The sequence below is a fragment of the Alligator mississippiensis genome, chromosome 4, assembly GCF_030867095.1.
Source record: "Alligator mississippiensis isolate rAllMis1 chromosome 4, rAllMis1, whole genome shotgun sequence".
Classification (NCBI taxonomy): Eukaryota; Metazoa; Chordata; order Crocodylia; family Alligatoridae; genus Alligator; species Alligator mississippiensis.
Window position 1 is genome coordinate 125,768,615 of NC_081827.1, and position 25,880 is coordinate 125,794,494.

Below are 25,880 nucleotides of genomic sequence, written 5' to 3' on the forward strand. Positions count from 1 at the left end.
AATTGAAAATACTCCTATGCTTGCCATAAGAGTACTTTATCTGGTATGACATATTCTATAACATTGCATAAATGTTTCATAAATATCCCATTGTTAATTGTTAATGCATGACTTGTTATGTATTATTCTTATTAGACCTAGACTCCTTAACTTGCTTGGCTAGTAATGTATTTGCATCTTTAATCTGGTTGGCCCTGCTACTCTCCATGTACAAAGGACTGAGTTTTAATTTTTTTCACATTAAAACCTTTGTGCTTAGGAGAGCGAACGCATATTTAGGCATGGAGTTAAGCATCTGACCTGAATCTTAGTGTCATGACACCTCTTGTTCTTTCCTGTTCAGTCCTCATTCTCTTTCCTCCTGGTATTTTTCCTAGATTTGAGACCCCTGCAATTTACTTTTCTCCTTTCAACAAAATGCAGATTTTGAATTGCTGTACCTGTAATGAGTGATAATGTAATTGGATAAAAGCTGCGAGGATGAATGGAGCTTTAAAGGTCACTCTTGTAAGAAGAATTAATGTGTTATACCATTAATAAACCATGGAAAACTGTGGAGCAAAAGATAACATACTTAAGTTATTGTTAATGACATAGAGTTCACGGCTGTATATCTCCTAGCTACAAATATAGAAAGTGACTTTTTGAGGTTGCTGAACAGTATCACTGCGCATACTGCATAAGATAAGCTGGCTTTCAATGTGGTATAAGAAGTGGACAGACATAAGCTGCTCCTATCAAAAATCTGTCCTTTTTTGGAGGACTGGATGAATGCAAGGCTTCGTAGGAAGAAGGCTAGAGATTAGTGCTTGTTGCTAGGTAACTAATTCAGATCCAGCCAAAGTCCCTACCATGTGAAAACCATTTGGTGGCCTGAGCAAAGTGAGCTGGTGATTTTGGTCCAGTCTCACATAGATGTTCCCAAATGTCAAAAAGCAATGACTACATTAGGCAAGTTCACGGGCAGTTTAAGGAAAAACACTTAGGACTGAATGTGGGAGGAACTTTGCTTCTGCTGGACATTTCAGGCCCAGGACAAGTTCTTATGTTAGGGCATCTACCTGATGCCCACATACCTCTTCACATCTACTGCATTTAGGATTGTGGCTGCTTTCAGTTTGTTTCTGTATTTAAACAAGAGTAAAATAGCCCTCTTTGCTCTGAAGGCAAAAAGTAAAAAGCGAGTTGTATTAAAAAATCAGCCAATCCAGGCCTCCCAGATTACCTAGGCCTCAAAGAGAATTCCCAGATGTTCTGTTCCTGTGGGCTGCGCAGCACTGGGTAGGGAAACTGAACTGCCTTTTCACCTTGAAAGACAGATCCCTCCAGGGACCCAGTACAAGGGTTGAAGCACACTGAAGAAGAAGAGGCTTCCAGCGCTCTCAAGGGGGTGAGGAAAGAGGTTAGATCCACTTTCCTTAGCTGCAGATAGGCCAGCACCTTCCCCCAGCATGAAATTCACATAAAAGCCCTGTTTTAAAATGAGTCCTTCAGGCTACTTGTTGTCAGTGCTCAGCATTGTGCTCCACGTTCTGAACAGGCTCACCTTGTTCAGATACAACTGAACGATGCTATGTTCACAGCATCGTTCAATTGTATCTGAACAAGGTGAACCTTTTGCACATATCAGAAAGAGTGTAGAGTATGTAGCTGGTCAAGTAGTGCATGTGGCCTGATCTAGCCTAGCCACCCAGTATATCATGCTATACCTTGAGTAGTCTCAGATATCCTTCCCACCTTGCCATCCAAGTGTTTCTTTTCAGAAACAGGTATATTTCTACTTGTTAAAACCAGAAACAACTTCTCATTTTTCCTCATTTTCTCTAACATCTAGATACTGTCCTGGCAATCCTTGTAACTAAGTGCATTGTATGTAATGCAGCTCCCCTCTGTCAGTAATTCATTGCCACCCTAAATAATAATTTACATTCAACACACATCTATATTAATCATTTCCCCATACACAAGCATCTTGGCACCTTTGAAAAACCTAAGGAGTGCTTCCTTTTATTCCCTGTCATGTGCTGAACCTTCTTAAGTTAGTGGTACTCAGAAAAACACAAATAGTCCGGAGAAAGGCACGAATCCCCATTCTTAGGCAAATTCAGCTCTCCTGCATTTTGTAAGTACTATACCTAGCCTAATCAACAGCCCTGCTGGATTTTAGTATTACGGTTTGTTTGCTTTTTAATTTATCTTGACGAACTGCAAGCTTGAACAGCAACAGATGCAAGGTGAGGGAAGGACCAAGCAATTTGTTTATTTGCAGGGGGTGGGGAGGATGGAGAATACCTTGATACTGTTGAGTAGGTGCAGGTTACAGCTTTCCTTACAGTGAGAAAGATGTCATTGGCCTGGAATTACTGAGTTAGGTCATTAGATAAAAAGAAGTGATGTAGAGTAAGTTAATTTTATGTAACACTGGTAGTGTTTTGGGCTATTTAACTGAGAAGTATTTGTTGATCTTATTCCCTGGCCTCCAGTTCCACAGAAACTTTTGCTTTCAGCCTTCCAAAGGAGACTGAAACACCAACCCCATTCTGCTCATAATTAAAAAAAAAAAAAAAAAAGGGGGGGGGGGGAGAGACGGAGAAAAAAATCCTTACAGCAGTGCTGCACTGAACTAATCTGACATCAGCTTCTTCCACTGAAATGTTTTAAGCAGCAAGACAATGTTCTATGTTTTTTGGCAATCAGCGGATCAGATAGAAGAGTCTAGCAATACAACAAGGATGTGTAATCTGACATGATTAGACAAGGCTCTTTAGGAACAGAACATTCATAATTGAGACAAAGAAAGAGTATTAATAACACTTTCCTAACACGGCAGTTAGCCATTTTATATTTCCTTTCTTTAATCTTAGTGTTTTTCAACAAATCATGGGATTTAATAGCGTGTTTTGGCAGATTAGAGGATTTATAGCCCAGATGTTTTTTGTTCTAAAAATGGATTAGGGTGTAAAGTTTGCTGGAATCCATGGAACATGTTGAGGCAAGCCGGTCATTTTGTGTGTGATTAGTGCCTGCCTTCTGTCTCACAGTCCCTCCATCTGTCACAATTCACCAATGGATCTGGTTAGATTTAGCCTCATGTCACAAACAGAAGTCCCTTTTCTGGGCAATTTCATATTACAGATTCATTTTATGCCATTTTTATGCCCTACTTAAAAGATAGAAATGTGTGTGTGTGTGTGTGCGTGCACGCACGCACGCACGTGTGTGCATGTGGAGAGGGAGTGATAGATATTAGCTTTTCCTGTAATGTTTGAAAAATAGACAGGGGCTTGGAGTCTCCCATCAGTATTCTATCCTACAAATCACATGCAGACCATAATAAGTATAATCTACAGTATGCTAAAGGAAAAAAAATGACAAAGTGTCACATTTAAAATTAAATAGTATTAACTGTGCTGGTGATGCTTGTAACATTTTAAAAGGAAGTAATTCACTGACTACTAGGGCTAAGCCCTGGGCTGTGAATTTTCAGCCAAACAGTGGACATTTGACCTCCTATCATGGCATGAATAGAATGGGAACATAGGGCCATGTAGCTGTGGTTTCTTATACATTTCTGAATGACAGGTGGTGGTGGGGAGCATTCAACGGATGAGATTTCTCTTCCCAGCCATTATGCACTTTGTATCTATAGCAAACCACCGCCACCTGTGGTTTATTTTAATGTATTCACGTGTTTTAAGAAGGGGAAGAATAAAAAGGGCTACTTTTCATAGTTTGGGACTGCTTGCATGATCAAAGCCTCCCCCTTCCCCTATCAAGTTACGCCCTGCTGCATATGAACCTCAGGGCTGATCTCTAGATTGTTGGGTAAATATTGAAACTAATGGCATCAAGTATCAGAGTGATGCTATCAGAACTAATGTTTCTCATGGTTTATATCCAGGTGGGCCTGTCTCAAAATTTCCAAGCAGAGACAGGTTTATGGGGGTGCTCCTTCTCTTTTGTTGCCTTCTCATGTAATGGTGCCTAAGGAAAGCATTGGTGAGTTTGACTGACAAAAACTGAAACGTTTTCTTGTAACCTGTGTTTTCTTTTTAAAGATATCCTTTCTTCTATCACGTCGTCAGGTTATTTAAATGACCACGATGCTGTTACCAAGGCAATTCAGGAGGCCCGACAGATGAAGGAGCAGCTTCGGAGGGAGCAACAGGTGCTTGATGGGAAGGTGGCGGTTGTGAATAGCCTGGGTCTGAATAACTGCAGGACAGAAAAGGTGAGTTCCTAAGACTCCCTTTTCTTATAGCCATATTGATTTTCCTTTTGAGTTTTATACATGCACATAGTCTCTCGCTCATTCTTAGTTATTCTCTGTCTCTCTCTCCCTTAACCCTTTTCTTTTCCTTCTCTGCTCTGTCTCCATCCTTTCTTTTAGAACTGTTTAAAAAACACACCCAATAGAGATCTGGAGACAGTCAAGGGAAAAAACACCAATAAAACATAGTTAAACTCCTTATGAGAACTTCAGAGACCACTAATTCTCTGTTCCAAACTGTCATTATGTATTATGGCTAGGTGATCTTTGAAATATCTGGGTCTGAGTGGAAATCTATCTTTATGGAAATGCTTACATGTGTTTGCGAGATGAGCTGGATTTGAAAATATTCAAGCTTCTTTAGGAATATAAGCTATGCTGATACTCAGGCTCAGCTCTTGGGTATTTAGCCTTATGAGGTTGTCATGTATGATGTTTTGTGACCATTGCAATGTAGCACTGTCAAGTCCTGTTAGATGACTTAGCAAAATTGAAAAAACAGAGATTTGACAGCACAAACTGCACCAAATACATCCAGCAAAACTGAGAAGCACTGGAATTGATGCATTCATTCTCATTCTGAAGTGGTCTGTAAAGCTGTAATATATAGGAAAACCATCAAGTAGGAAAATATTTTTTTCTAATGTACCACTTCAGTGGATTGGATCTAGCACTGCTTTTTTGTCTTGGGGATCAGGACTCAGTGCCCAGGGTGACCTGATTTTCTCAGGAAGCTCTTCTGGCTTCTTTCAGCTCCTCTGCTCCTGGCTGAAGGGAGTAAATAGTTCATTGATCCCTTCCCAGCTCCTTTACAGTGAGATGAAGACAGTGCTGCTATTTAGGACGGAAAGTTACAAAAACTCTTGCATGCTTCACAAATTCATATTTTTAAGACCATTTCCCTTGATTTTTCTAGAGATGAAAGGTGTCTCATATTATTAACAAATAATCAAAAAGTATACCACTGCATTTAATATAAACTGTACTGTATTGAAACCTTGGCTCTCATGCCTTTTTCATCCCTCAGTATTCAAGTGAGTCACTCAGATGGATAAATAGAATAAAAATGATCAGCTACTTAACAGTAACTTGAAAGTCAGTCATCCTGGGAAGCTTGTGAGTCAAACAATATTGTCCAGAATGAGCAGATTGCTAATTTGGATAGCTTTCCAGTTTCCCTGGTTTTTAGATGGAGTTTGATCAATAAGCTATGAGAAGCCAGCAATCTGGGTAATGAATGTTAAATGTACATGTGAGCCTGTCACTACTGTACTTTTTTACCAGCCTAGCATGGGTGCAAATGATGTAGAAATGGCTCAAATTTCATGCACTCTTCTGATAGGAAGGGGGAGATAAAGAGGTCAGTGTAGTAGGTGTCTGGTGGTACATAAAAAGCTATTTTAGAAAAATAAGGGCATCAGTATAGGGAGAAAGGGACAGAGCATGTTTGTGGTGTTTCATGTGGAAGAGTACCAGAAGGGAAGGGGGAAAAGCAGAGTGTCAGATATAAGAAGAAGTGATCACAAGCACAAAGGAATTTATATTCAAATATTTAAGCATTCTTGAAAGGATGCTCGGAGCAGAAATTCCTTTTCTCTGCTCCCCATGTAGAAATGACTTTAACACTCAGCCAGATGCTAATGCAAAGTGACTCAAACTATTCCTCGCAAGCATAGCTAAATTGCCGTTATTTGTTAAGCGCATTGAATTCAGCTGTGGATACAGCAGTTGGTTGCATTCAGAAAGCATCTGTACCCTTTTTTTTTTTTTTTTTTTAATCCTCCAAAGCAGAGACAACTCTACCTATCTCCCCCCTCTCCTCCCCTGTGCTGGCTGGGAATTGTCAAGTGACAACCGACCAAATCCTTTTGGACAGGAAGCCTTCATCCTGAGTTCTATATACTTGCAAAGCAGGCCTTGTGGTTGGATCAGGAAGCCCATTAAAAGCACTTTGATGGTATGGAAATTCATCTTCATGAAGCACCCAGGCCCCTAAGCAGCATGCTGTTTAGCTGTGGTTACAGATCAGTCATTCACATCGGAGGGCAGTAATTGTGCTGACGGCTTGTACGGCAATGGAAGTACATAAAATAATCCCAGGCCCTCCACCATGGCACTGCGAGTTAATCTTCTTTAATACAGATCAGCTGTTGTTCTAACACATGACTTTATGCCGGCTCTAGTGACTCTGCACAGCCTTTTGATTAAGTAACAGGAATGAAACCATCTGTATTCACTTTATTCTGTTACTCTCCTATTGTTTGGCTACTCCTTGTCCCTTCTGTTTTCACTTCTCACCTTCACCCCAAACATAGGGGTTTGTTCTCCTCTCTAATTCATGCCTCCTGCTTGGTCTGCAGAGGGCAAAAAGAGTTCTTTTACAGTGGGGAGAAACAGAAGGTATTTTATTTGCAACCTTTTATTTCTTCTAAAGCAACAATAGTTTTATTTGGTATATTAGCTGCTGATGCTTTGTTCTGGGAGGCTCTAGTGGAGAAGGGAAGGAGTTGCAAAGGTCAGATCCAGATCTGAACTCTCCCAGACCATACCAGTGTTCTGGATCTGGGTTGCTGCTTCAGATGATTTATGATAGTAGGTGCAAGTTGCAACATTTGTATTGTGTCTGTGGGATCTCAGGGTTGAAAAAGATATGGGCTTGAGGTTTGGATTTGACACCACAAAGAGAAGGGAGAAGGCTCTGAAGTTTTGATACCTGCCTGTACCTTCCATATATTCTGGGCCTTCTCATCTGGGACTTTCCTTCTACAAATTACAGCCAGCCATAGGATCTGAATTCCATCAAGAAGCCCAGGGCCCAGCCTGGTCATTTGAGAGGCAGGACACCAAAGTGACAGGCCATTTGGGTTTCCTTTGCTTGTCTCACTTCCTGCAGATTAGGAAGGCATAAGATAATTACAGAGGCAGGGCAGGGCTTGGCTGCTCTCCCTGCACACAAATATATTGAGATGTAGCTCTGCATGCTCAGCATTGGATTAGAAGATGATCACTTTCCTTCTCACTGGCCACATCTACATGAGACGCTGACTGCACAGTAGCCCAATACTACTGCGCAATAGCATCACGTGGCAAAAACCATGATGTGACACTACTGTGCAGTAGTATTAGGCTATTGTGCAGTAGTATCACAAAAAAGGCATTTGTCAGCGCTACTGTGCATAACTCAGGTTACTGTTCTGTCATTTAGTACTTGTTAATACAGTCAGCGTCTTGTGTAGACATGGCCACTGTGAATGATATATCCTTATGAGCGGAACCCTGAGGTTGGTATCTAAAGCTAAGTCTATTTTTTCCAGCGTTGTCAAGGTATTTATAGAACTTATTCTAGGGCAGGTTTAGCCTTTTGTTGTAATCACAGCCTACCAAGAAGGATGGGTGCCTTCACACCTTCAGTTCTGAATTTTCCAGTCAGAGTATCATTAAGAATCTGTCTGCTGCTGGTGATTGGGGAGGCTCAGGGAAAGAAACGCCTTTCATGAATGCACGTGTTAAAGCTTTGGGGCTGTTTTTCTTATATGCTCATAACCCAGTGTCTCACTTTCATGTTCCCAGCTGGGAATATCCCTAAAGATGGCCAAGGTTGTCAGTGGTAGAACAGAAGTCAGAGAGGTAGGAATTGTGTGGGTCTGGAGAGATTTGTGCTACTGGATATATATTTATCTAGAAAAGATTTTCAGAAGTAACTAGAGTGTACAGGTGAGGCAGGTTTGGATACCCAACCTGAGATGCCTTGTGGAGATTTGACTTTCAGATGGCTTCAGAAAAATCTACATGAAGAATATAGATTTTACTAAAACCTAATTTAATGGAGAATGCAGTAAATATATATTTTTAAATTACTTTTCTTGGAAGTCTTTCAGTATAAACCAGAAATGTGTGTGTTTCTGGTTCCTTGGAAACCCAGGAGCTTAGTTTTATTTATAATTGTCATCTATAGTTAATTAGAGCTTGATACTTACTATACATAAACAATATTACCTTTTATACATGTAGCTTGAAGGCAACAGATTTTCATCCAGAGCAAACACAGCACTGGGCAGCCTCACAAAAAAGTGGACTATGGTCTATTTGTTCAGTCAAAAAAACTACATGTTCTGCTACAAATTGAATGTACACAAATACAGGCAATTGGATGGGCATGGGTGTACATGGCATACACTGCCATAATGTGCACATCCAGAAATGAGCACATAACATGTGTGTCCATGCAATACGTGCATATGCTCATTCACACAAAACTAGCCATGAATTTTCATGCGCCCTCAAATCTGTAAACAGACTTATATTTGCATAACCAAGCAGCTGTAAATTCACACACATAGGTGCGTGAAAATGGGCCCAGTCACATATGCTTGCATGTGTATACAGGTATGCCCCAGCAAATACAGGTGAGTTTTTTGTGAGTGCCCATGAGCACTCACAAATACACAAGCAATTCATGTATGTGAACATGCATTGATCCAGATGCCCACACGTACTCATGCAGTTTGGATATGCATGGAGGCACACAGACCATGCTCACAGATAATTGTGTCCTAATACACATGCGCTGTGTGCAAACGATTTTTAACTTATGATATAAGTGCTCTCTCTTATTGCCAAGAGCATGTCCCTCTTCTAAACGACTCTGACAGGTACTTGTCTGCTGGGCTGTAACTAAAAAGCTATTTGTAAAAATATTTATTCCAGCATTGTAAGCAGAAGCCTGTTTTATTACTCACGCTGATGGAACAGTAGGTCGAGGATGCCTTTCCTCCCATTTCCGCCCACCCTCCTCCCACAGTCCTCCCCACCCCCCTCATTTCTCCCTCTTCCCTTTAACACAGTGCCAAACATGAAATGACAGTGACCAATGTTGACTTAATGTGGATGTTTAATAATGAAAAAAGTGTGTCAGTTCCAACATGAGTTACAAATGGCAGTAAGTGTATCGGGTGGCAGCCCTGTAATAATTTTACATCCATCATTCCTTCCTGATGCCTCACTGGCTGCCTGATGGATGGGGCTAGCAGAGTTAACTCTTAAATGATCAGCTGAGCTGAAGTGAATTCAATCTCAGCTTTCCCCTCTGGTGAGGAGGAGTATATTAATAATATGATCTACCAGATCCTGAGAAACATAAAAATGACATTCACTTTCCTGAAGGGCATAGGAAGAAGTTACCATAGAATAGACCCTAATGTTTTCATTCTCTAGACTTTCCTTTATTCGATTTAAATAGAATTTCTCCTCACCACCCAGTGGTTAAATTTGAGCATGAGATTAAAACAAATAGACAAACAAAACAAAATGGGGAGGAGTTAACAGGAGTTGAGTCTGCTAAGTTGATGAGAGGCTTTCCATTGGCTTTAAAGGGTTTTTGAATCAGGTGCATGTGCTGATGAAACAATGGAAATCAGAAGTGAAGCAGCAGGAAATAGCAATCGTTCTTGTTTCCTAAATAGAAAGACACTATCAAATGTTAGTTCAGAAGTATTAGTGGTCTGCAAAAGTTAAACCCTTCTCAGTCTAATGACGTGCACAGTATATTACAGAAAAAAATGTGGTTAACACATGCATTAATTTCTACATGCAAACTCAATGTACACGTAACATGCATGTCTTGTAATTTGTAGCATACTCTATTCCTCATTGGCCTGTAAAACTGTAGGTAAGATGAGCAATATAATACTTTTGCTTTAGTCTCTCGGTGTGCAGAGAGAGATGTCTGTTTGAAATAATTATTATATAGTGTGGGGATGAGGGACTGCTTTGTGGACAGCTCACTGTAAGAGAATCTAAATCATCCTACGACATGAAAGCTAATATGTGATCTCCAGGATTTCATCCTTTTTCATACTTAATTCCCCACTACAAGCACCCAAGTAAAACCTTCTTGCTTCTGTCTTGTTGAGATTCTTTGCCAGTAGGAATTTCTTGTGTGCAGGCATAGGGTGGAAGGGGTTGCAATCTCCTTTGTTAATGCTATCAACACACAGCAGACAGTTTTCAAAAGGCATGACAGCCAGGCAAGCAGGTATTATGTCATCACCCATCCATCACTTTGTATGCCAGCTTTTCAATAGGTCCAATCAACTGTCTCACCAGAATCGTTCATATTAAAGCAGTAGTTTATTCACAGAGCTACTGTATCTATTGTATTTTCTCCTGAACCTTCTTTATTTTTTGTAATTTGATTAAAGTTCATGTCAGGTTTGCACACTGTAAAGATCAGAATTGTTTTTGCCCAGCATTAACAATGAGGCTTTAAACACTACAGTTTGCCTCAGCTTAAAGTTTAGCCCCTTTTTGCCTTTTGCTTCTTGGAGCTTGTATGTATTTATATTTACAGCCTCTGCATTTAATGGCCACATGCCTTATTTTCACAGATGGCCAGTGGAAGTCCCGCCCCACACACACACACACACACACACACACACACACACACACACACACACACACTTTCTTTTAGTACAGCCTGCTTTTGGTTTTGCTACATTTGTCACAGTGCCACTACTTTCAGCTAGCAAGTGCCCACGCATGGGAGGGAGTGATTATGCGATGAGGTTTTTATCATGGATTTTGCCTTCTTTATTTTAAAAACAAACTTTCTTCTAGTTGACCATCATCCCTACTAAATACCCAGAGTTGTTTTTAAAGGGAAAATCGTGGGGAGAGGGGGGAGGAGGTTGTGGGTTTTCTTCTTTTTATTATTTTACATAGTCATGGTGGGGAGGCATGGGCAGGGCTAGTTAATAAAACTGAGGCATATTAAAGCAGTAGTATACACAGGGAAGAACACATTCTGCCCACAGATGTGTAGGCTTGTCACAGCATACAGAAATGTGAGGGATGAACCCCAGATTCCTAGAAACCCGAGTGTCTAAATGGGCACATAGTTTGAACTCCCCTTCGGTTCCAGAGACTGTGCTTCTATCCAGTTTTAATTTGAGACAACATTTGCAGGCTAGTGCAGAAGAGTTGACTATCAATACCTTACCTAGCATTACTAACCCCCAAAACCTGGGTCAGGCCCACCCAATTAGTGTCATGAAATACCTGTAAAACATCAAGAGATCTAAAGAGCAAAAAAGAAAAACAAAATCTGTCCATTTGGGGTTCTTTTTTATTTCCTCTCTCATTTCTGAGTCTGTAGATCTTATGTTTCCAAACTTCCCTCCACAGCCAAGAGAAATGAAAAGTTGTTGGGTTTTGATCATTTGTTTGTTTGTTTTTTAAATGAAAGGGGAGATCCTTACAATACTCACAATTAATGGAGCTTAAAGGAAAACATAAAATACAAAAGCTGTGATAAAACTATGGACCCTGATATCACTGCAGTGGAAGTAACAAGGTACCTGAGACTAATTCTCCTTTCTCTGCCATTGCTATAATTTGGGGTGAACCCACAAAAAGTCAGTGGTGCTGAACAGCTGTAATTGAAAGAACCATGTTCCTTCAGTCACTTAAACAGCCAGTCACTGGATGTTGCCAGTGCTAAGGCTGCATGAACTCATTTATGTGAATAACAAAATGGTCCCTAACACCATGCTGAGTGTATAAAACTTTGCTCTTCCCTGGACTGATGCTGATCCTGACAGCAGACAAATCGGGCCTGATTACCGTTTGGAAAAATCTAGCAGTGTCCTTCTTCATACATAGGTTAGATGGAGAGCAAAGGAATCTCTTTATTTTATTAGAACAGGGAGTAACAATTCAATAGGCAGAGTCAAAGCACCCTTCATGGCGTTAATGCCTAAAATTAAATTGGAAGAGAATAGTCTATACATTTTTGTAATACTGCTAAGTAACCGAGTCACCCATTGTTTGGTAAACAATTGCCAGAGAAGTGGAGATGGCTTTCTTACTTTCTGTTTACATGTGTGCAGAGCCCCCACTCCCTGGATATCCCATGTGGGCTGTGATTTCCATTTCATTCCATTTTTGGTATGCCACCTCTTTTCCATAATTAACCCTTCCTTGTCATCATGCATGGGCTGCCATGGTTCTTCTATCTCTTGCTAGGAAGGATGCTAATTTGCATTTATATTGCTTTTTTCCTCCAGAGAGAACCTGACATGTTTTACCAAAACAGGCAAGCATCATTATGTCCATCTTGCAGATGGGGAAACAGAGGCACAGAGCTCCTGTCAATCCAATTAAAATTTTGCAACCACTCCCTAAATCAAACTCTCAAAAAGTTTTTTAGGAAGAAAACTGGTGCCTGTTTTACCCTTTCTCTGAGACTATGGGCTTCCCAGCTCCTGTTACCCTTTGGAAGTCCTGACTTTTACGCTCCTTATAGTCACCTCCAAAGTACACACAGGACCTCCATAGCCTCTTTGTAGAGATAATTCCTTTAGATTTGCTGCATCCAACACTCTTTAAACCACTTTGTTTCTAGGGAATCTCTTTTTGGAACACCACCTTATTTGCTCGGGAAGTAATTAGTTTGTGGAATGAAACACTAATAAATACCTCAGAGGCCTGACCTATAGGCCACCAGATTCAATGGGAGACTTTCCATTTACAACAGTGATGATGTCTGACTCAGTGTTTATGGAAGATGTTTGATTGGCAGCCCTAGAAACTGAAGGCCTCTATCCACAAATAAGTACAGCTGAGGAAGTAACTATATAAACTCTGCTCTACCAGCATCTCTATTCATTTTGGAGTCCACCTCTAAGGAAAGAGTAGCTAAGAATATCTGTGTCTACTCAATTCAGAGATTCTTTGGTTTATAATTTGGACATTTTTTTCCCCCTGGAACAGCTCCGAGGACACCAGTCTACTGAGACTAGCAAGACATTATATATAGGTTACCAATCAGACTGTAATGCTTTTTCAGTCATTATTGAACTGTTTTAGATTTGAATGGATGAGCTAAATATCTTTTCCCCCATTTGCCAACCCATTCAGTCCCATCATAACTGAGATGGAAGAGTTTTAAAGCAGATACCATTGAGGAAGGACCTCAAGTAAGAAATGCTATTTTATTTTTTTTTAATTCTGCTTTTAGATCCTGTGGGTAGATGATTATTCCATAGAAAAAAGAGATCTTAGATAAGCAAGAGTGAAAGATTTGAGGGGGTGGTGAAGGCATTGTTTCTTCATACTTAACTTTGATGCAACAACAACAACAAAAATCCCCAACTGATAAATCGTTGTGACATTATAAATAATCTTTCATCTTCTTTGGTGGTCCATGGAGTTTATATAATTGGAAGGTTAAAACCCTTCTTTGTTGTTTCTTCCCTTTTCATTAGTACAGTAGAAGACTATAAAATAGTGCAGCCAGAAGGGGTTTAACAATTACTAAGTCAACATTTGAAAGTCTCACTCCGTTTTATCATTTCATGCATGTGCTTTTTATGACTTTTACAGCCTCACAAGCTTTATTTAAGCAGGGTTCATTGTAACAGTTGATCTGTGGCTGATCTTATTTATATTTTACTTAACTTTTCCTGGTAATATGTGTCACCAGCAAGAATCCCAATTCTACCATCACATAGAAATCCATGGGCCTGGATTGGAATGCAAGACATGTGGGTTTAATTTCTGGAACCTCCACAGGCTTCCTGGGTGACTTTGGCACATCACTTAATCTGTGTCTCAGTTCCCCATTGGTAAAACAGGGAGGGTGCATCTACCCATGCAATTAATGAGAAGCAATATACTCCAGAGCAGTTTAAGCCAGAGTAGACTACTCCTGGGCACTGTGCCTACATGTGTGGCTGAGACAGCAGCAATTTGAGCTGGGGTGGAGCAGGCCCAGACTGGCACTGGGTATGGGGTCCACCCCTGGGCTCCAGGTGGCAGGGTCGGCCAGCGGAGGGGCTGGCTGGGGCACAAGGGTGCTGAAAGTGCGAAGCCATGTAACTAGGCAGCAGTCTAGCCCCTGGCTGACTAGGATGACCAGGCACAATTTACACTTGTGGTCATTGTCTACATGTGTGTTTAATCAGAGTAAATTACTTTGGCGTAAGATAGTACTGTCCCTGACAGTACTATCTTATGCCGGTGTAAATTAGTTTATTGCAGTCTAATACCATCACACAAGTAGACAGTGATGCTTTAGTCCGCAGCTAATAAGTCTACTCCGCAGTAAAGTGCACGTGTAGATGCAGCCAAAGAGTAAAACTTCCTTATTCCACAGGGTCATGATGGCAGAAAACTCACTCATGAGGCGAGGCACTGAAATGTTACTATAATAAACAGTAGAAAATAACCCGTAAATAAATAGGTTTCTAAAAAAAATACCACAGAACCAAATTCAAAAGTCTGTGGAGCTGCATTTCCTTATGTAATCTGTGAGTTCAGTGCAGAGCACTTGTGTCTTCTACTTATATCTAGACTGAGGTATACATGATATGGCCATATATTTTGTACACTCTTGGGCTAATATGCAGGCCTGATCCTAAGTGCAATTCCTCATTCTGCCACTGGCTTCTCTGAGTTTCTAGGGCAGCTCCATTTCTTTGCCTTCAGAGTATCCAACTGTTTACACTCACATACTTCACACAAATGTTGTGAGATTCCCTTAACATTTGGAAAACAAAGTTCTTTGAATGATTCACAGGAGATGAATGCATATTATATTATAATAAGGCATATTTTTTAGTGGACACAATATGTTTGCTTGGGATTTTATTTGTGATTGGGAACAGATCAAATTTTAAAGGCCTCATTTATATGAGATTCTTCTATCAGATCTCTGTCTTTCTGTGAACTAGTACAAACACTGTCAGGCGAACATTCAAAGAGCCACAGGGATTGCTAATGTATCTGACATTATCTGACAAGGAAATGCTTTTTCACTAATGAACTTGCATTGGAAGACCTTTTGTATAGGCCTGTGGTTGATCTGATCTGACTGGCACCTAAAAACCCTGTGTTTATGACTGAGTGGTATGTCTGACTGGCTATTTATTAGCTGTGATTTATTGCATGGAGTCCCTGAGCTCACCACTGCCAAACACCTTGGTGGGTGCTGTGAATTTAACCAAGGGACTCGTACAGGCCATAGCTGATTTAGAAACCAGCTTCTCAAAGCATCTGTTTGAAAATGGCACCAATCAGCAATTGGGCTCCAAGTTGGCTATTAAGAATTAGTCGTGAGAGTGCTTCTGTAGTGCAGAATGGGATACAATCATATGAACAAAACCAGAGAAAGAACCTAGCAAAGTGTCCAGATCAGGCCTGGTCAAACAAATTTGTTGTTTCTGATTCCTAATATTGTACAGAAGGAAACTAAGGTAGAGGGCCAGTCCACCAGTCAATACATGCAGGTTTTTTAAGTTCAAGACCCAGTGGGCAAAACATTTTTCTGCTTCAGTGGTCCTCCCAGGGTGCTAGAAACAAGGTTTTTTTTAAGCTGGGTCTATTGGTTTGCCTAGAAAAAGGAGGAGAGTCTGAACTTGGACAGCTGTGCCTGAGGGCTGCTCTTCTGGCTCTCTAAGCTGGCTGCATCCCTCCCTGCATGAAACTCAATGAAAAATACCCATAAGAAAGGGGAATGGAAACTGGGTAGGGAGAGGGAAAAACTCAAGGCTGGACAGCTTTAATAAAACTTTTAACCTTGAATTATGCAATTTGAGAGAGGCTTGTAGCCAAACACAGTCCTAACTGAGTTCAGAGTACTCTAGCTGTTTGCCAAGTGCCCCAGCCAAGAGGACATCTCCATGGGGGGTAGAGGAGGGAAGGAGAGGTGTTTCTCAACATAAGCCCAATATTCAGTGACCCCACTGAATTATAGAGTAATTCAAGAATGGGAGCACACACGTATTCTCAGATGCATGTTCAGCATTCCCACCATGAACCAGCCTACATTTGGGGAAGTAGGAGGAGGGAGAAAAGGCTGAGGGAAGCGTATCCAAGTGGCTTCATGTCTCAGACCTTCCGAGGTTTTGACTCACATCTGTATAGCAGGAGGAGTTTTGGCAAAAGTTGTCAGCCTGCTTCACATGTGTTTTGAATCTTCTTGCTTTATGTTTCTTGTATGAGAGAGAGATCACAACCAAGTTCTTGTCATTTTTTTGATCAGTGTTTTGTTAAATGATGACAGCTATTCATGACAATGAGCCAAGTCACTTTTGCAGCTGACCATGTAACTGAGTCTGACTCGTGGTGCTTACTCATTTTTTTTGTCCATGACACATGCAGAGTGTGTGTGTGCGCACGCACGCGTGCGTGTGTGTTTCTTTCTTTTAAATATAATTAGAATGTTACCTGGAACCCAGCCACAGAGCTAGTTTAACTCTCCAGCAGATTGCTTTCTTTAGTTATAATGTCTTAAAATCCTCTCATCTGCTTGTGGCTATGAAGTTAACCTGACTAGTTATCCTCTGAACTGTCTAAGCCATTCAGTTTTGTGAGGAATGTTTTATTTGATGGGTTTTTCTCATTTTGCTTGTCACTTTTTTTAGTCATCTAATCCTCTTGACTGGGACCACTGCAGAATTGCTTCCTGCAGTAATAGTACCCATGCTTTGTCTATTACACTTTTAAATGACTCAGGCAATGGGTTTTCCACTGTTCCCACAGGGAAACTACTTTACACACTAATAGAAATGACCATCAGGATGGTTTTCCTCCATCTTCATAGGACTGCAGATATTACGGGTGGGAACTTATCTATGACATCCTGTGAAGCCTGATCCAAAGCCTGTGGAAGTCATAAAAATTCATGTTGACTTCATGGGAAACTGCCTGCCCCCCCTCCACCTCCGCCCCCACAAGGAGAGGATAATCCCTACTCTATATGATTATAATGTACTGTATAGTCTGATTTTAAATGACTCTTACAAGAAACCTTGTACTATGTCTATGAGCATGAGCTAGTTCTAAATGGTTCCATCAGCAGACCCAGCCTTACTGGTTCCAAACCATATTTGATGCCACTCACTCGCCGCTTTTGTCCTGGATGTTATTTAGTACTTGAATTATTCTTCAGTGCTGGGAAGTAGGAAACATTATCCTGGTAGTGTTTCCTTTAGAAATTTATATCGTTCAGGACCTTGTGGGTTGAAGACCCCTCTCCCACTCAGAACGTGGCATAACTGATAACATGAGTTTAGGGAATTTCTTCTTGAACTTTAATGGCCAGTAACAACTATACTCTTCTACCTCTGTCACTAAGCTTGCTATTTGGCATCCTTGGTATTATTTGTTACGTACTTACACAGTCACTCTGGTGTGGGCATTTTAAGTAGGCATTTTAAGTACTCGTAACTGGGCGTGTTTTCATGAAACACTAAATACGCAGTAGAATAATTCTGTTGCGCATTAGCACATTATCAGTTTTTGGCTGCCATGCTAAATGCGCAGTAGAATTAGTCTACTGCACATTAGTGTCACAAAAAAAGCATGCACCAGTGCTGCTGTCATTACAGGTACTAAACCTGTAATAATTAATGAACATGCAGACATGCAGACCTGTCCACTGACTACCAAATTAATATAATTATGTTTAATAGAGCCTTTTTATGTGTGTGCTTAAAACCATTGTGTATCATGGCGTCATTTAATGGAGTCATTAAATAGATCTTATGGGGTAAGGGTGGATTGACTGCATCAGCATGGAGCAGCAAATTGGTGGGGGGTAGAAGAGTTCTTGTTCCTTTGTTTCTTGCGTGTTGCCATGAATATTTTCTCAATAAATTGAAACATCCTGTAAGAAAGGTTAGAGAGAGGCTTCAAGCTAATGGGATGTTGTTACCTACCTAGGATAACCACCACCACCATGCCCCTTAGGCAAAACACAGAGCACATAACCTTGTGCTTAACTTAGCCTTGTAATTCTGGAGCTCTTTCCTACAGATTGTCATTTTAAACCATTTTCCTACGCCACCATTGGTGAAAAACAGCTCCAGTGTCTTCAAGTGGTTGGAAAGCAAAACTGGAAGTTGGACCACTACCTCTTACAACTTCCCCCCTTCCCCCCGCAAACACACTACCACCACTATGCTTTGTATAGCCCTGCTCATTTGTTTTGTGTCTGAATGCCTATGTCCTGTGCCCAGGTCCTCACTGTTACTGCAAGACTTGGAAGGGAGAGTCCTTGCCCCAATTGCTGCATCTGCAGGTTGGGTAAAATAACAGCTACTTCATATACATTGTAGTTTAACGAGAATTTCAAAACTGCTTTGCGATCCTCTACAAGGAATGTGCTACCCAACATTTTTTTACTTGCATTTTCCTTAGGTTTTTCATTGTCTTATTGAGTACTGCCTAGTCTGTTCCAGTAGTTGCTGTGCCTAAGCAAAGGCTGCAGGATTGAGCCTAGGACTGAGCCTCCAATTTATTAATTTATTGTGTTCTTCATCTGGATATCCACATCTATCCTATACTGAGCACTTCTGCTTTCATTTACTTAATAAATGTATTCCTTTCCTAGCACTGGGAGCTGCTAAAGTATAACAACCATACCTTCTTTTTATGCCCAGTTTACTCTGCTGTATTGCAATTAAAGACCTTATAGCACAGTCCCTCATCCCAACCTCCCCTCCCCCAAGCACCCACACACCATCCTTTCCCTTTTCCCACTCTTGGATTGACTGATGGTTAGTGTAAGTTGTAGCACAAAGGAACATAACAAAAGCACAGCTGACTGTTTTGACACCCTCTGTTTCAGAGTGACATCCTATGAGAATTATCTCAGCTTCCACTTTATAGTTACTAATTGAATTATTTTATTATACTGCATGTTTTAGTAGTTGGAGGTTACAGGTCATCTTGTTGCTGAAACACTCTGTGGTTTTCCCCCTCTGATCACTTGAATGTTTCAGGCTTCTGGTAAGACAGCTCAGAGCCTTATAGTTGAACTGTGCAGCCCAGGAGCTCAGCATTTTTCTGACATTACTCCCCCATTCCCTCCCTGCTGCCCCCCCTCTACCAGCTAAGCTTATTCTTTCATTCAGTCACTTCATGTCATCTGACTGTATTTCAAAATGCAAAACTTTTTACAAGATGGATAGCATCAGGAGCTCTGTAGACTTGTTAAGTCACACCCTGATAAATGACCCATACTCTATGTGTACCTCATAGACAGCAAGCCATAGTATTCATTGACCTTAAGACTCCATCAAATCATGTTTGTAGAATGTGGTTCTCAATGTAACTGCCTCTGGTTTCAACAGCTGCATTTCCTACATAAAGAAAAGCCTATGCCAGTGGCCTTTAGGCTGTCAATTCCTTTTGCTAAGAATTTTGAATACCCTTCCATAAAAATCTGAAGAAGAATAAAACCCATCATGGATGAGGTAGAAGTATTTGATGTTTAGGCTAATGGTGACTTTTAAAAATGGCTTCTAAGAAGTTAAAGGCAGGTTCTTGAGAAAAAACCACTGATTTGCATTATAGATACGAGATCCGTAGGAGTGAAATCAAAGTAACCTTATTTCTGCTTTTCTTCGGAATTCTGGCATGCTGTTTTGGAAAGGAATAGCAGGCTTACTCTGTTAAATTAAGGAGTTTCGTTCAGTTAAACATCTAAAAAGTTTGAAATGTCTCCAAACAATCTGGGCATTTTTTACATGTACTGTGCAATGGGGCACTGGGTGCTTTAATTAGCAAGCCACACTAATTTAGAAGCGCCTGCACGTCACATGTATCAGTATTGCCATGCATCCCTGCACTGAAAAAATGGTGGCGGGGCGCTTTCAACTAAAGCTCATAGAATGTGTTTTATTTCAAAGCACCCCGCTGCCCTTTTTTCAGCATGGAGATGTGCAGTGATGTGGATACATGTGACGCAGAAGGCTGCTGGAGTGCATCCATTTCCATGCTTCAGCAGACTCGATTAATCAAGTCTGCTCCATACATGTGTATAGGAGCTGTCTGTGTCTGGGGTGACTGCAAACATCATAAAAGCCTCTTGTTTGTGCTAGGCTGGCTTTGTTGCCCCTGGTTGGCCTGTTAATGCCATAGAAGCTGAAATTCATCTAGTTACACCCAAAAGTACAGAAGGGAGCTCCAATGGAAACTAATATGGAGAGATAAAAAGTCAATCCAGTATTCCCTGAAGGGTGCACTTATTCACTCAATGGGTGGTTTGGGGATAGCTTTCAGAAAAGCCTTGAGTAAATCGCTTGAATTCAAATCCTTGGTTGAACCTGAAATACTATAAATCAAGCAGAGGAATAATCTCTCCATTCACATTGTTTCTTTCCTGCTTCCTTCTGCAATACAATAAGGTGATATTATTAAGCTATATATAATAAATATACAGTCCTTTCTTGCCAAGAGATAGGATGTTGCTCTTTGAGCTTTGTTGGTATCTAGCAGCCATGAAGAATGGTACATATATGAACAACAGGGCAGTAATTTTTCTTTCAGGAAAAAACTCAGAATTTCTCCAACCTGAGTCACTTACTAGAGTTGACATTATGGCATTTTCTCACTTTGCAAAAGCTTATCTGTTTTCATTTTGAGAATCCACTAGTATTTTCCTATAAGGCTTATCATTCTACAAATTATTATTAAGTTAGCGTTAACATAAACATAACATAAATATAACAACTTTGTATTGGTATAATTAAGCAATTCAAAAGAGGTAGGGTGTTTTGAAGAGGGCATTGGAATTAATTGCCCTGGCATGTTACATTGGCAGTGTCTTTAGACACTACAGCAGCTTGACAGATTAATTGGCAGCAGACACTATCTCATTGCAATCCAGGGATCCTACTATGTTATAGATAGTTCTAAGTATATGAATGACAGGGTGTTAGAACGGATGGGCAAAACAGTCTGGATAAGAACATACACCAATGCCTGGAGCTCAAACAGGATCAAAACTGAGCCTTTCCTGAAGCCTGGAAAGGGTTTTCTACTTGTGTTTACTTCCATTAGTTGTTTCCAAAAATACTAAAAAATTAGGAGAAGTTTTGAACATCTATGTCTTTTAATTTCAAGCTCAGAGCAGAAATAGAACTGTAGATCTATTGCAAGTGACCCTGTACTGTATAGATTGCCAGCCCAGTTTTGTAGGTCCAGGAGTGTACAGAGTTCACATATGCTTTTGATGTGCAATCCAATTTGAAGGGTGCTTCGCTGAAACTTTATAACATTATGAAGTTTTCTTATCGCTAGCTAATAGACAAGATTTTGAAATGAAACAGTAGGCTTTCCAGTCTTATCCCTCCCAGAAATATAATATAATATAATATAATATAATATAATATAATATAATATACATGTATGTATAGTTGTGTGTTTACCTGGCCCAATAAACTATTCTGAATTGTTATCCACCTTCTATACCACATCTTATCTATCAATTTGGCAGTTACATTGAGGTCTTAATGATTTCTTGATTCAAATCTGGTGATGTTCCCTGTACAGGACAAAACAACACTGGAGAGCCTGACTCAACAACTGGCAGTAAAACAGAATGAAGACGGGAAGTTTAGCCACGCAATGATGGATTTCAACATGAGCGGAGATTCTGACGGTCAGTAGGAACTGCTTATCCCTATTCCAGTTATGCATGTACATCAACAGTCTGTGCAGAAAAATGCAAACTCCCTTGGAGGTGGAGGGACAGAGTGGCTACTAAACAAATCGGGAGAAATTATTCATCTTGTGCTGTTTTAGGTCTGTGTACAAATTTTTATTTCTCTCTGTTGTACACTTCATTTGTCAAGGCTGGACCAAGAACACATTCTTCCCGTAAAAATGAGAAAAATGAGGCAAATAGATGTGGGATAACTGAGATCATACAGAGAGTCCATGAATTATCAAGCTGATCATCCGTGGATGATGCACACTCTTGGTCTGTGGGAGCTTGTTTGGATTTGATGAAGCAAGCTTAATGCTCTTTTCTTTTTCTGCCATTGCTTATGTTACCGTGGAGGTGTAAGCACAAGAAAAGGCAGCTGTGTAAAATGTTCATTTGTTAGTTAGAGACTTACTTAAAAAATACCTCATGTTACCATATATTAGCCCTGTTCTCATCACAAAGGAATCTGGAAATTGTTAATACAATACTGTCACCATCTGTAACTTACAAAGACACAAATCGCCACTGATAAAAATGTATTTTTAGGTTGTTATGCAGTAAAAGAAGTTGAAAAAAAAGTCTTTACACAGTTCGTGTGGAAAAAAGAACTGGGTTTTTTGCCTGTTCAGATGTATACAGCATAAAGCATACCACGGGATTCAGTACCAGGACAATTACTAAAAAAGTAGACAGATGATAGAAAGAATGAGGTACAGTTGACCAACTAAAGCAGAGGGAGAAATATTTTGAATGTGTTTTGAACAAATGCTTCATGGAGTGTGCAACACCTCAAAAAGGAACCAAAAACAAAGGAAGTTGTGCAATCAAAATGCAAGTTGGGGATTACCTTCTCCTCTCTTTTTAGGAAGTGCAGGTGTCTCAGAATCTAGAATTTATCGGGAATCCAGAGGGCGTGGCAGCAATGAGCCCCATATCAAGCGTCCAATGAATGCCTTCATGGTGTGGGCTAAAGATGAGCGAAGAAAGATCCTTCAAGCCTTCCCCGACATGCACAACTCCAATATCAGCAAGATACTTGGTAAGAAAACTGATTTTTCTGTACTAGAACTCATTGGTGTTGACTGAGTGTTTTGAAGAGAATTTACTGCCTGATACTATCCAAAGTCTAGCCATTATATGGACAGCAGCAGGAATACAATTTTCCCCAGTGCTGCTCAACAGTATGCATCAACTGTAACTTGGAAAGCCTCTTCAATCTTTATAATCTCTAACTCTGTGTGTGTGTGTGTGTGTGTGTGTGTGTAAGGGTGGAGGGAGAGTTAGTATGAAGACATCTGTCTGTTAGCAACTAGATGTAAAACATCAGTTCACTTTCATAAAGTACTGAATAGCTCTGAGATGATTTGTTTAAAGGGGTGGTACGAGATGATTTAGATTTGTTAGAGGAACTGGATAGGAAGGCTAAGTTGGTTCTGTTGATGGTAAGATACCGTTATACAAGTTAAAAGGGATTAGACTGGTTTCAGGTATACGATGTGATTAGACTAGGGACTTGGGTAATAATAGTTTTGGTCTGCCTTTAAATTTATAATGGGCCTGATTAAACCTGTCTTTAAATAATCAGCTTCAAAAATCTACAAGATCACTCTGAATGGCCCTTTTTATATAGAAAGTACAAAGAAAGCTTGATGTTTTCCCTCTTAACTGATTGTTTTGGATAACAACCTCCGACAGCACGCTGCTAATTCATTCTACTTAAAACAGGCGCTTGAGCTGGGCTGACATTTTATGCAGTCTCTGGGGATCCTGGTTGACATTTTAAAGGGCTTCTAAGCATTTTATAATACCCTAAAATCTGGTTTTAATAATCCATTCTGCTGAAATTGTTAACATAAGGAATCACCTTTTACTGTTTGGCGCTAGATCAGGGAGATATGGGGACATCTTTTTCTGATTAGATATACAGTAGTTGGAATAAAATGTGCAAATTCATTACAGATCCTGTAGAGGTGACAGACAGCATAGCTGACTCCAAACTCTTTACTGTTTTGCTGCCAGATATAGGAAGAAATTAGGTTTGAAGGCAGTGAGAGAAGTTGCTCCTTTTTCTTCCCAGCATCACATTTATTTTTTTTTCTAACCTTCCTCCTCTGCAATGGAGAGGGATGCCCTGATGTCCTCCTCCTTGACAGAAATGTTACAAAGGTCTTCCCTCAATTGCGAAAGGCCAGTCTTTTGAAGTCAGCAGGGAGCTCTGCTGACTTCCCTAGCAAAGGGTGACTAGAAACGTACAGATCAGACAAGTATTTGGGTCTCCTTCTGAGAAACCTACAATTTTTCTTTAGTGCTTTTTTTAAAGCATGGCTGCTACTGACTGCGGTCAGAGATCTGCATTGCTATTGAAAATGGCTCAGATAGGGTTGTCACTGAGCAGGGGTCATTTTTATAGTGAAATGAGGAGGTGTCCTTCTTAGCATTAGAATTCTCTAGGGATTATGTTTGACACTGCAGAATTATGTTTTGAGCATAAAAATTAGATACATGGATTTGTCACTAAATTCATCTGTGCATACGCTTGTCATCCATCTGTTCAGTGCAACTTAAAGTTGCAGTAATGATTTTATTTTTTTAGTAAATTGTTTAAAACATAAAAAATTATCTGTTGGATCTCTTTAGTTTATTTAGGGATTAATTTATTGTTCAGAAATTTCTGTAAATATTTTAATTGATTTTAGAAAGAGATGAACAGTTTACATAAGGTGATTAAAACAGATAAAAAGTTACCCCCCCAAAATTTCTACTCCATTTATTCTTCATATGTACAAGCACATTTCTAAAATAATTCATGCAGGCACCTGGCATAGGGAATTTCAACCCAAGCAGCAGAAAGTTTGGCGCAGTTATAAATGACTTAAAATAGGTTCTTAAAACGAAACCTGTTCAGTTAAACTTATCTCTGGGCAATGCTAACAGCCCTCCCCATATCTCCATGGATGCACAGACCTGGATGTGCACATGTCTGCTTCTGTATGTAGATGCTACTTCAGTGCTGATGATGAGGTTGATTGTTGATGGTAGCTCTGATTCTGCAGTTGAAATCTTGCATGCATCCCCCTGAACCTGTACAGGCCTCCCACTGACTTCACTTACATCCCCTGGGCAGAATCAGGAGACACAGGTCTTAACACAAGTATCAGGGTCAGATAGACTTTAGAAGCTCGTCATTCATCCTGAGACCTACTGAAACTCACCAGATTTTGCATATTAATAAGTAAGCAAATAAAAATGATAAACAGAAAATCAAGACTATCAAAAAATATTTTTATTTATTATGACAAAATTAGTTTAGTTATTTACAGTATTTCAATACACACTAGTAAATGAACTTTAGTGTATTTTGTAAAAACAATAAAGTTATAGTAATAGGAGGCATCATTTCAGGAGGCAGCTATTAAATATTTGCTAGGAAGAGAAGTGAGACTGCCAGGATTTTTTCACTATTTAGTTTGCAGTTTAGGAAGGAAAAATAACAATGGCATTTATGTATAAATGTTGTATGTGCAACTGTATGTATAAATATTACAAATCAAAATTCAGTATTTATGGCCCTGAGCTGACTAAGATTTATACATATTCTTAACTTTATCCAGTGTGAGCAGTTCCTGGACAGGGGTTTGTCTGCCCAGATCTACTTGCAGAGCTTGTGCTGCAGGAATTTATCAACACAGTAAAGGACAGTGAATAAATGTTGTGTGTGGACAGAACTCTGTCATGACAATTTAACAAAGCTGATTTTATTTTATATTTGTGTCTAAATAGGCGCTCCGCATCCCTGCCAACTCAACTCCTACTCAGTGTATATAAAGTAATTCATGTGTGCATAGTTTTGCAGGACTGGGCCTGTTTTTATTATTCTGTTAAACTTTTCTAGGGTCTTTTAATTTTAATTCTTGCCCTGTGATGGCACATTATAAATACTAAATCTAGTTTTTGATGTGTATCCTGTTAACCACAACTCTGTTTTGATATCAAGATATTTATTGTTTTAGTAAATACAAAATGAAAAAATGTTATTTGTTTAATTTGTTGGGGGAGGCCAAGATATTTCTGTGTAATTCTAAGTCTATCTAACAGTAAGTCATTTCATATTGTAAG

The 25,880-nt window shown here is 39.9% G+C and overlaps 1 protein-coding gene across 19 annotated transcripts in view; it reads left to right on the plus strand.

Moving 5' to 3' along the window:
- SOX5 (SRY-box transcription factor 5) overlaps positions 1 to 25,880 on the plus strand; it is a 947,053-nt gene that overhangs the window by 907,881 nt on the left and 13,292 nt on the right. For 14 of the 19 annotated variants that reach the window (XM_059726578.1, XM_059726573.1, XM_059726580.1 and 11 more), the window contains 3 exons: positions 4,059 to 4,231; positions 21,608 to 21,716; positions 22,630 to 22,803. In XM_059726578.1, coding sequence (XP_059582561.1) covers positions 4,059 to 4,231; positions 21,608 to 21,716; positions 22,630 to 22,803 — 456 coding nt within the window. The remainder of the gene's footprint in view (positions 1 to 4,058; positions 4,232 to 21,607; positions 21,717 to 22,629; positions 22,804 to 25,880) is intronic. The other 5 variants (XM_059726570.1, XM_059726579.1, XM_059726571.1 and 2 more) reach the window with 2 other exon arrangements.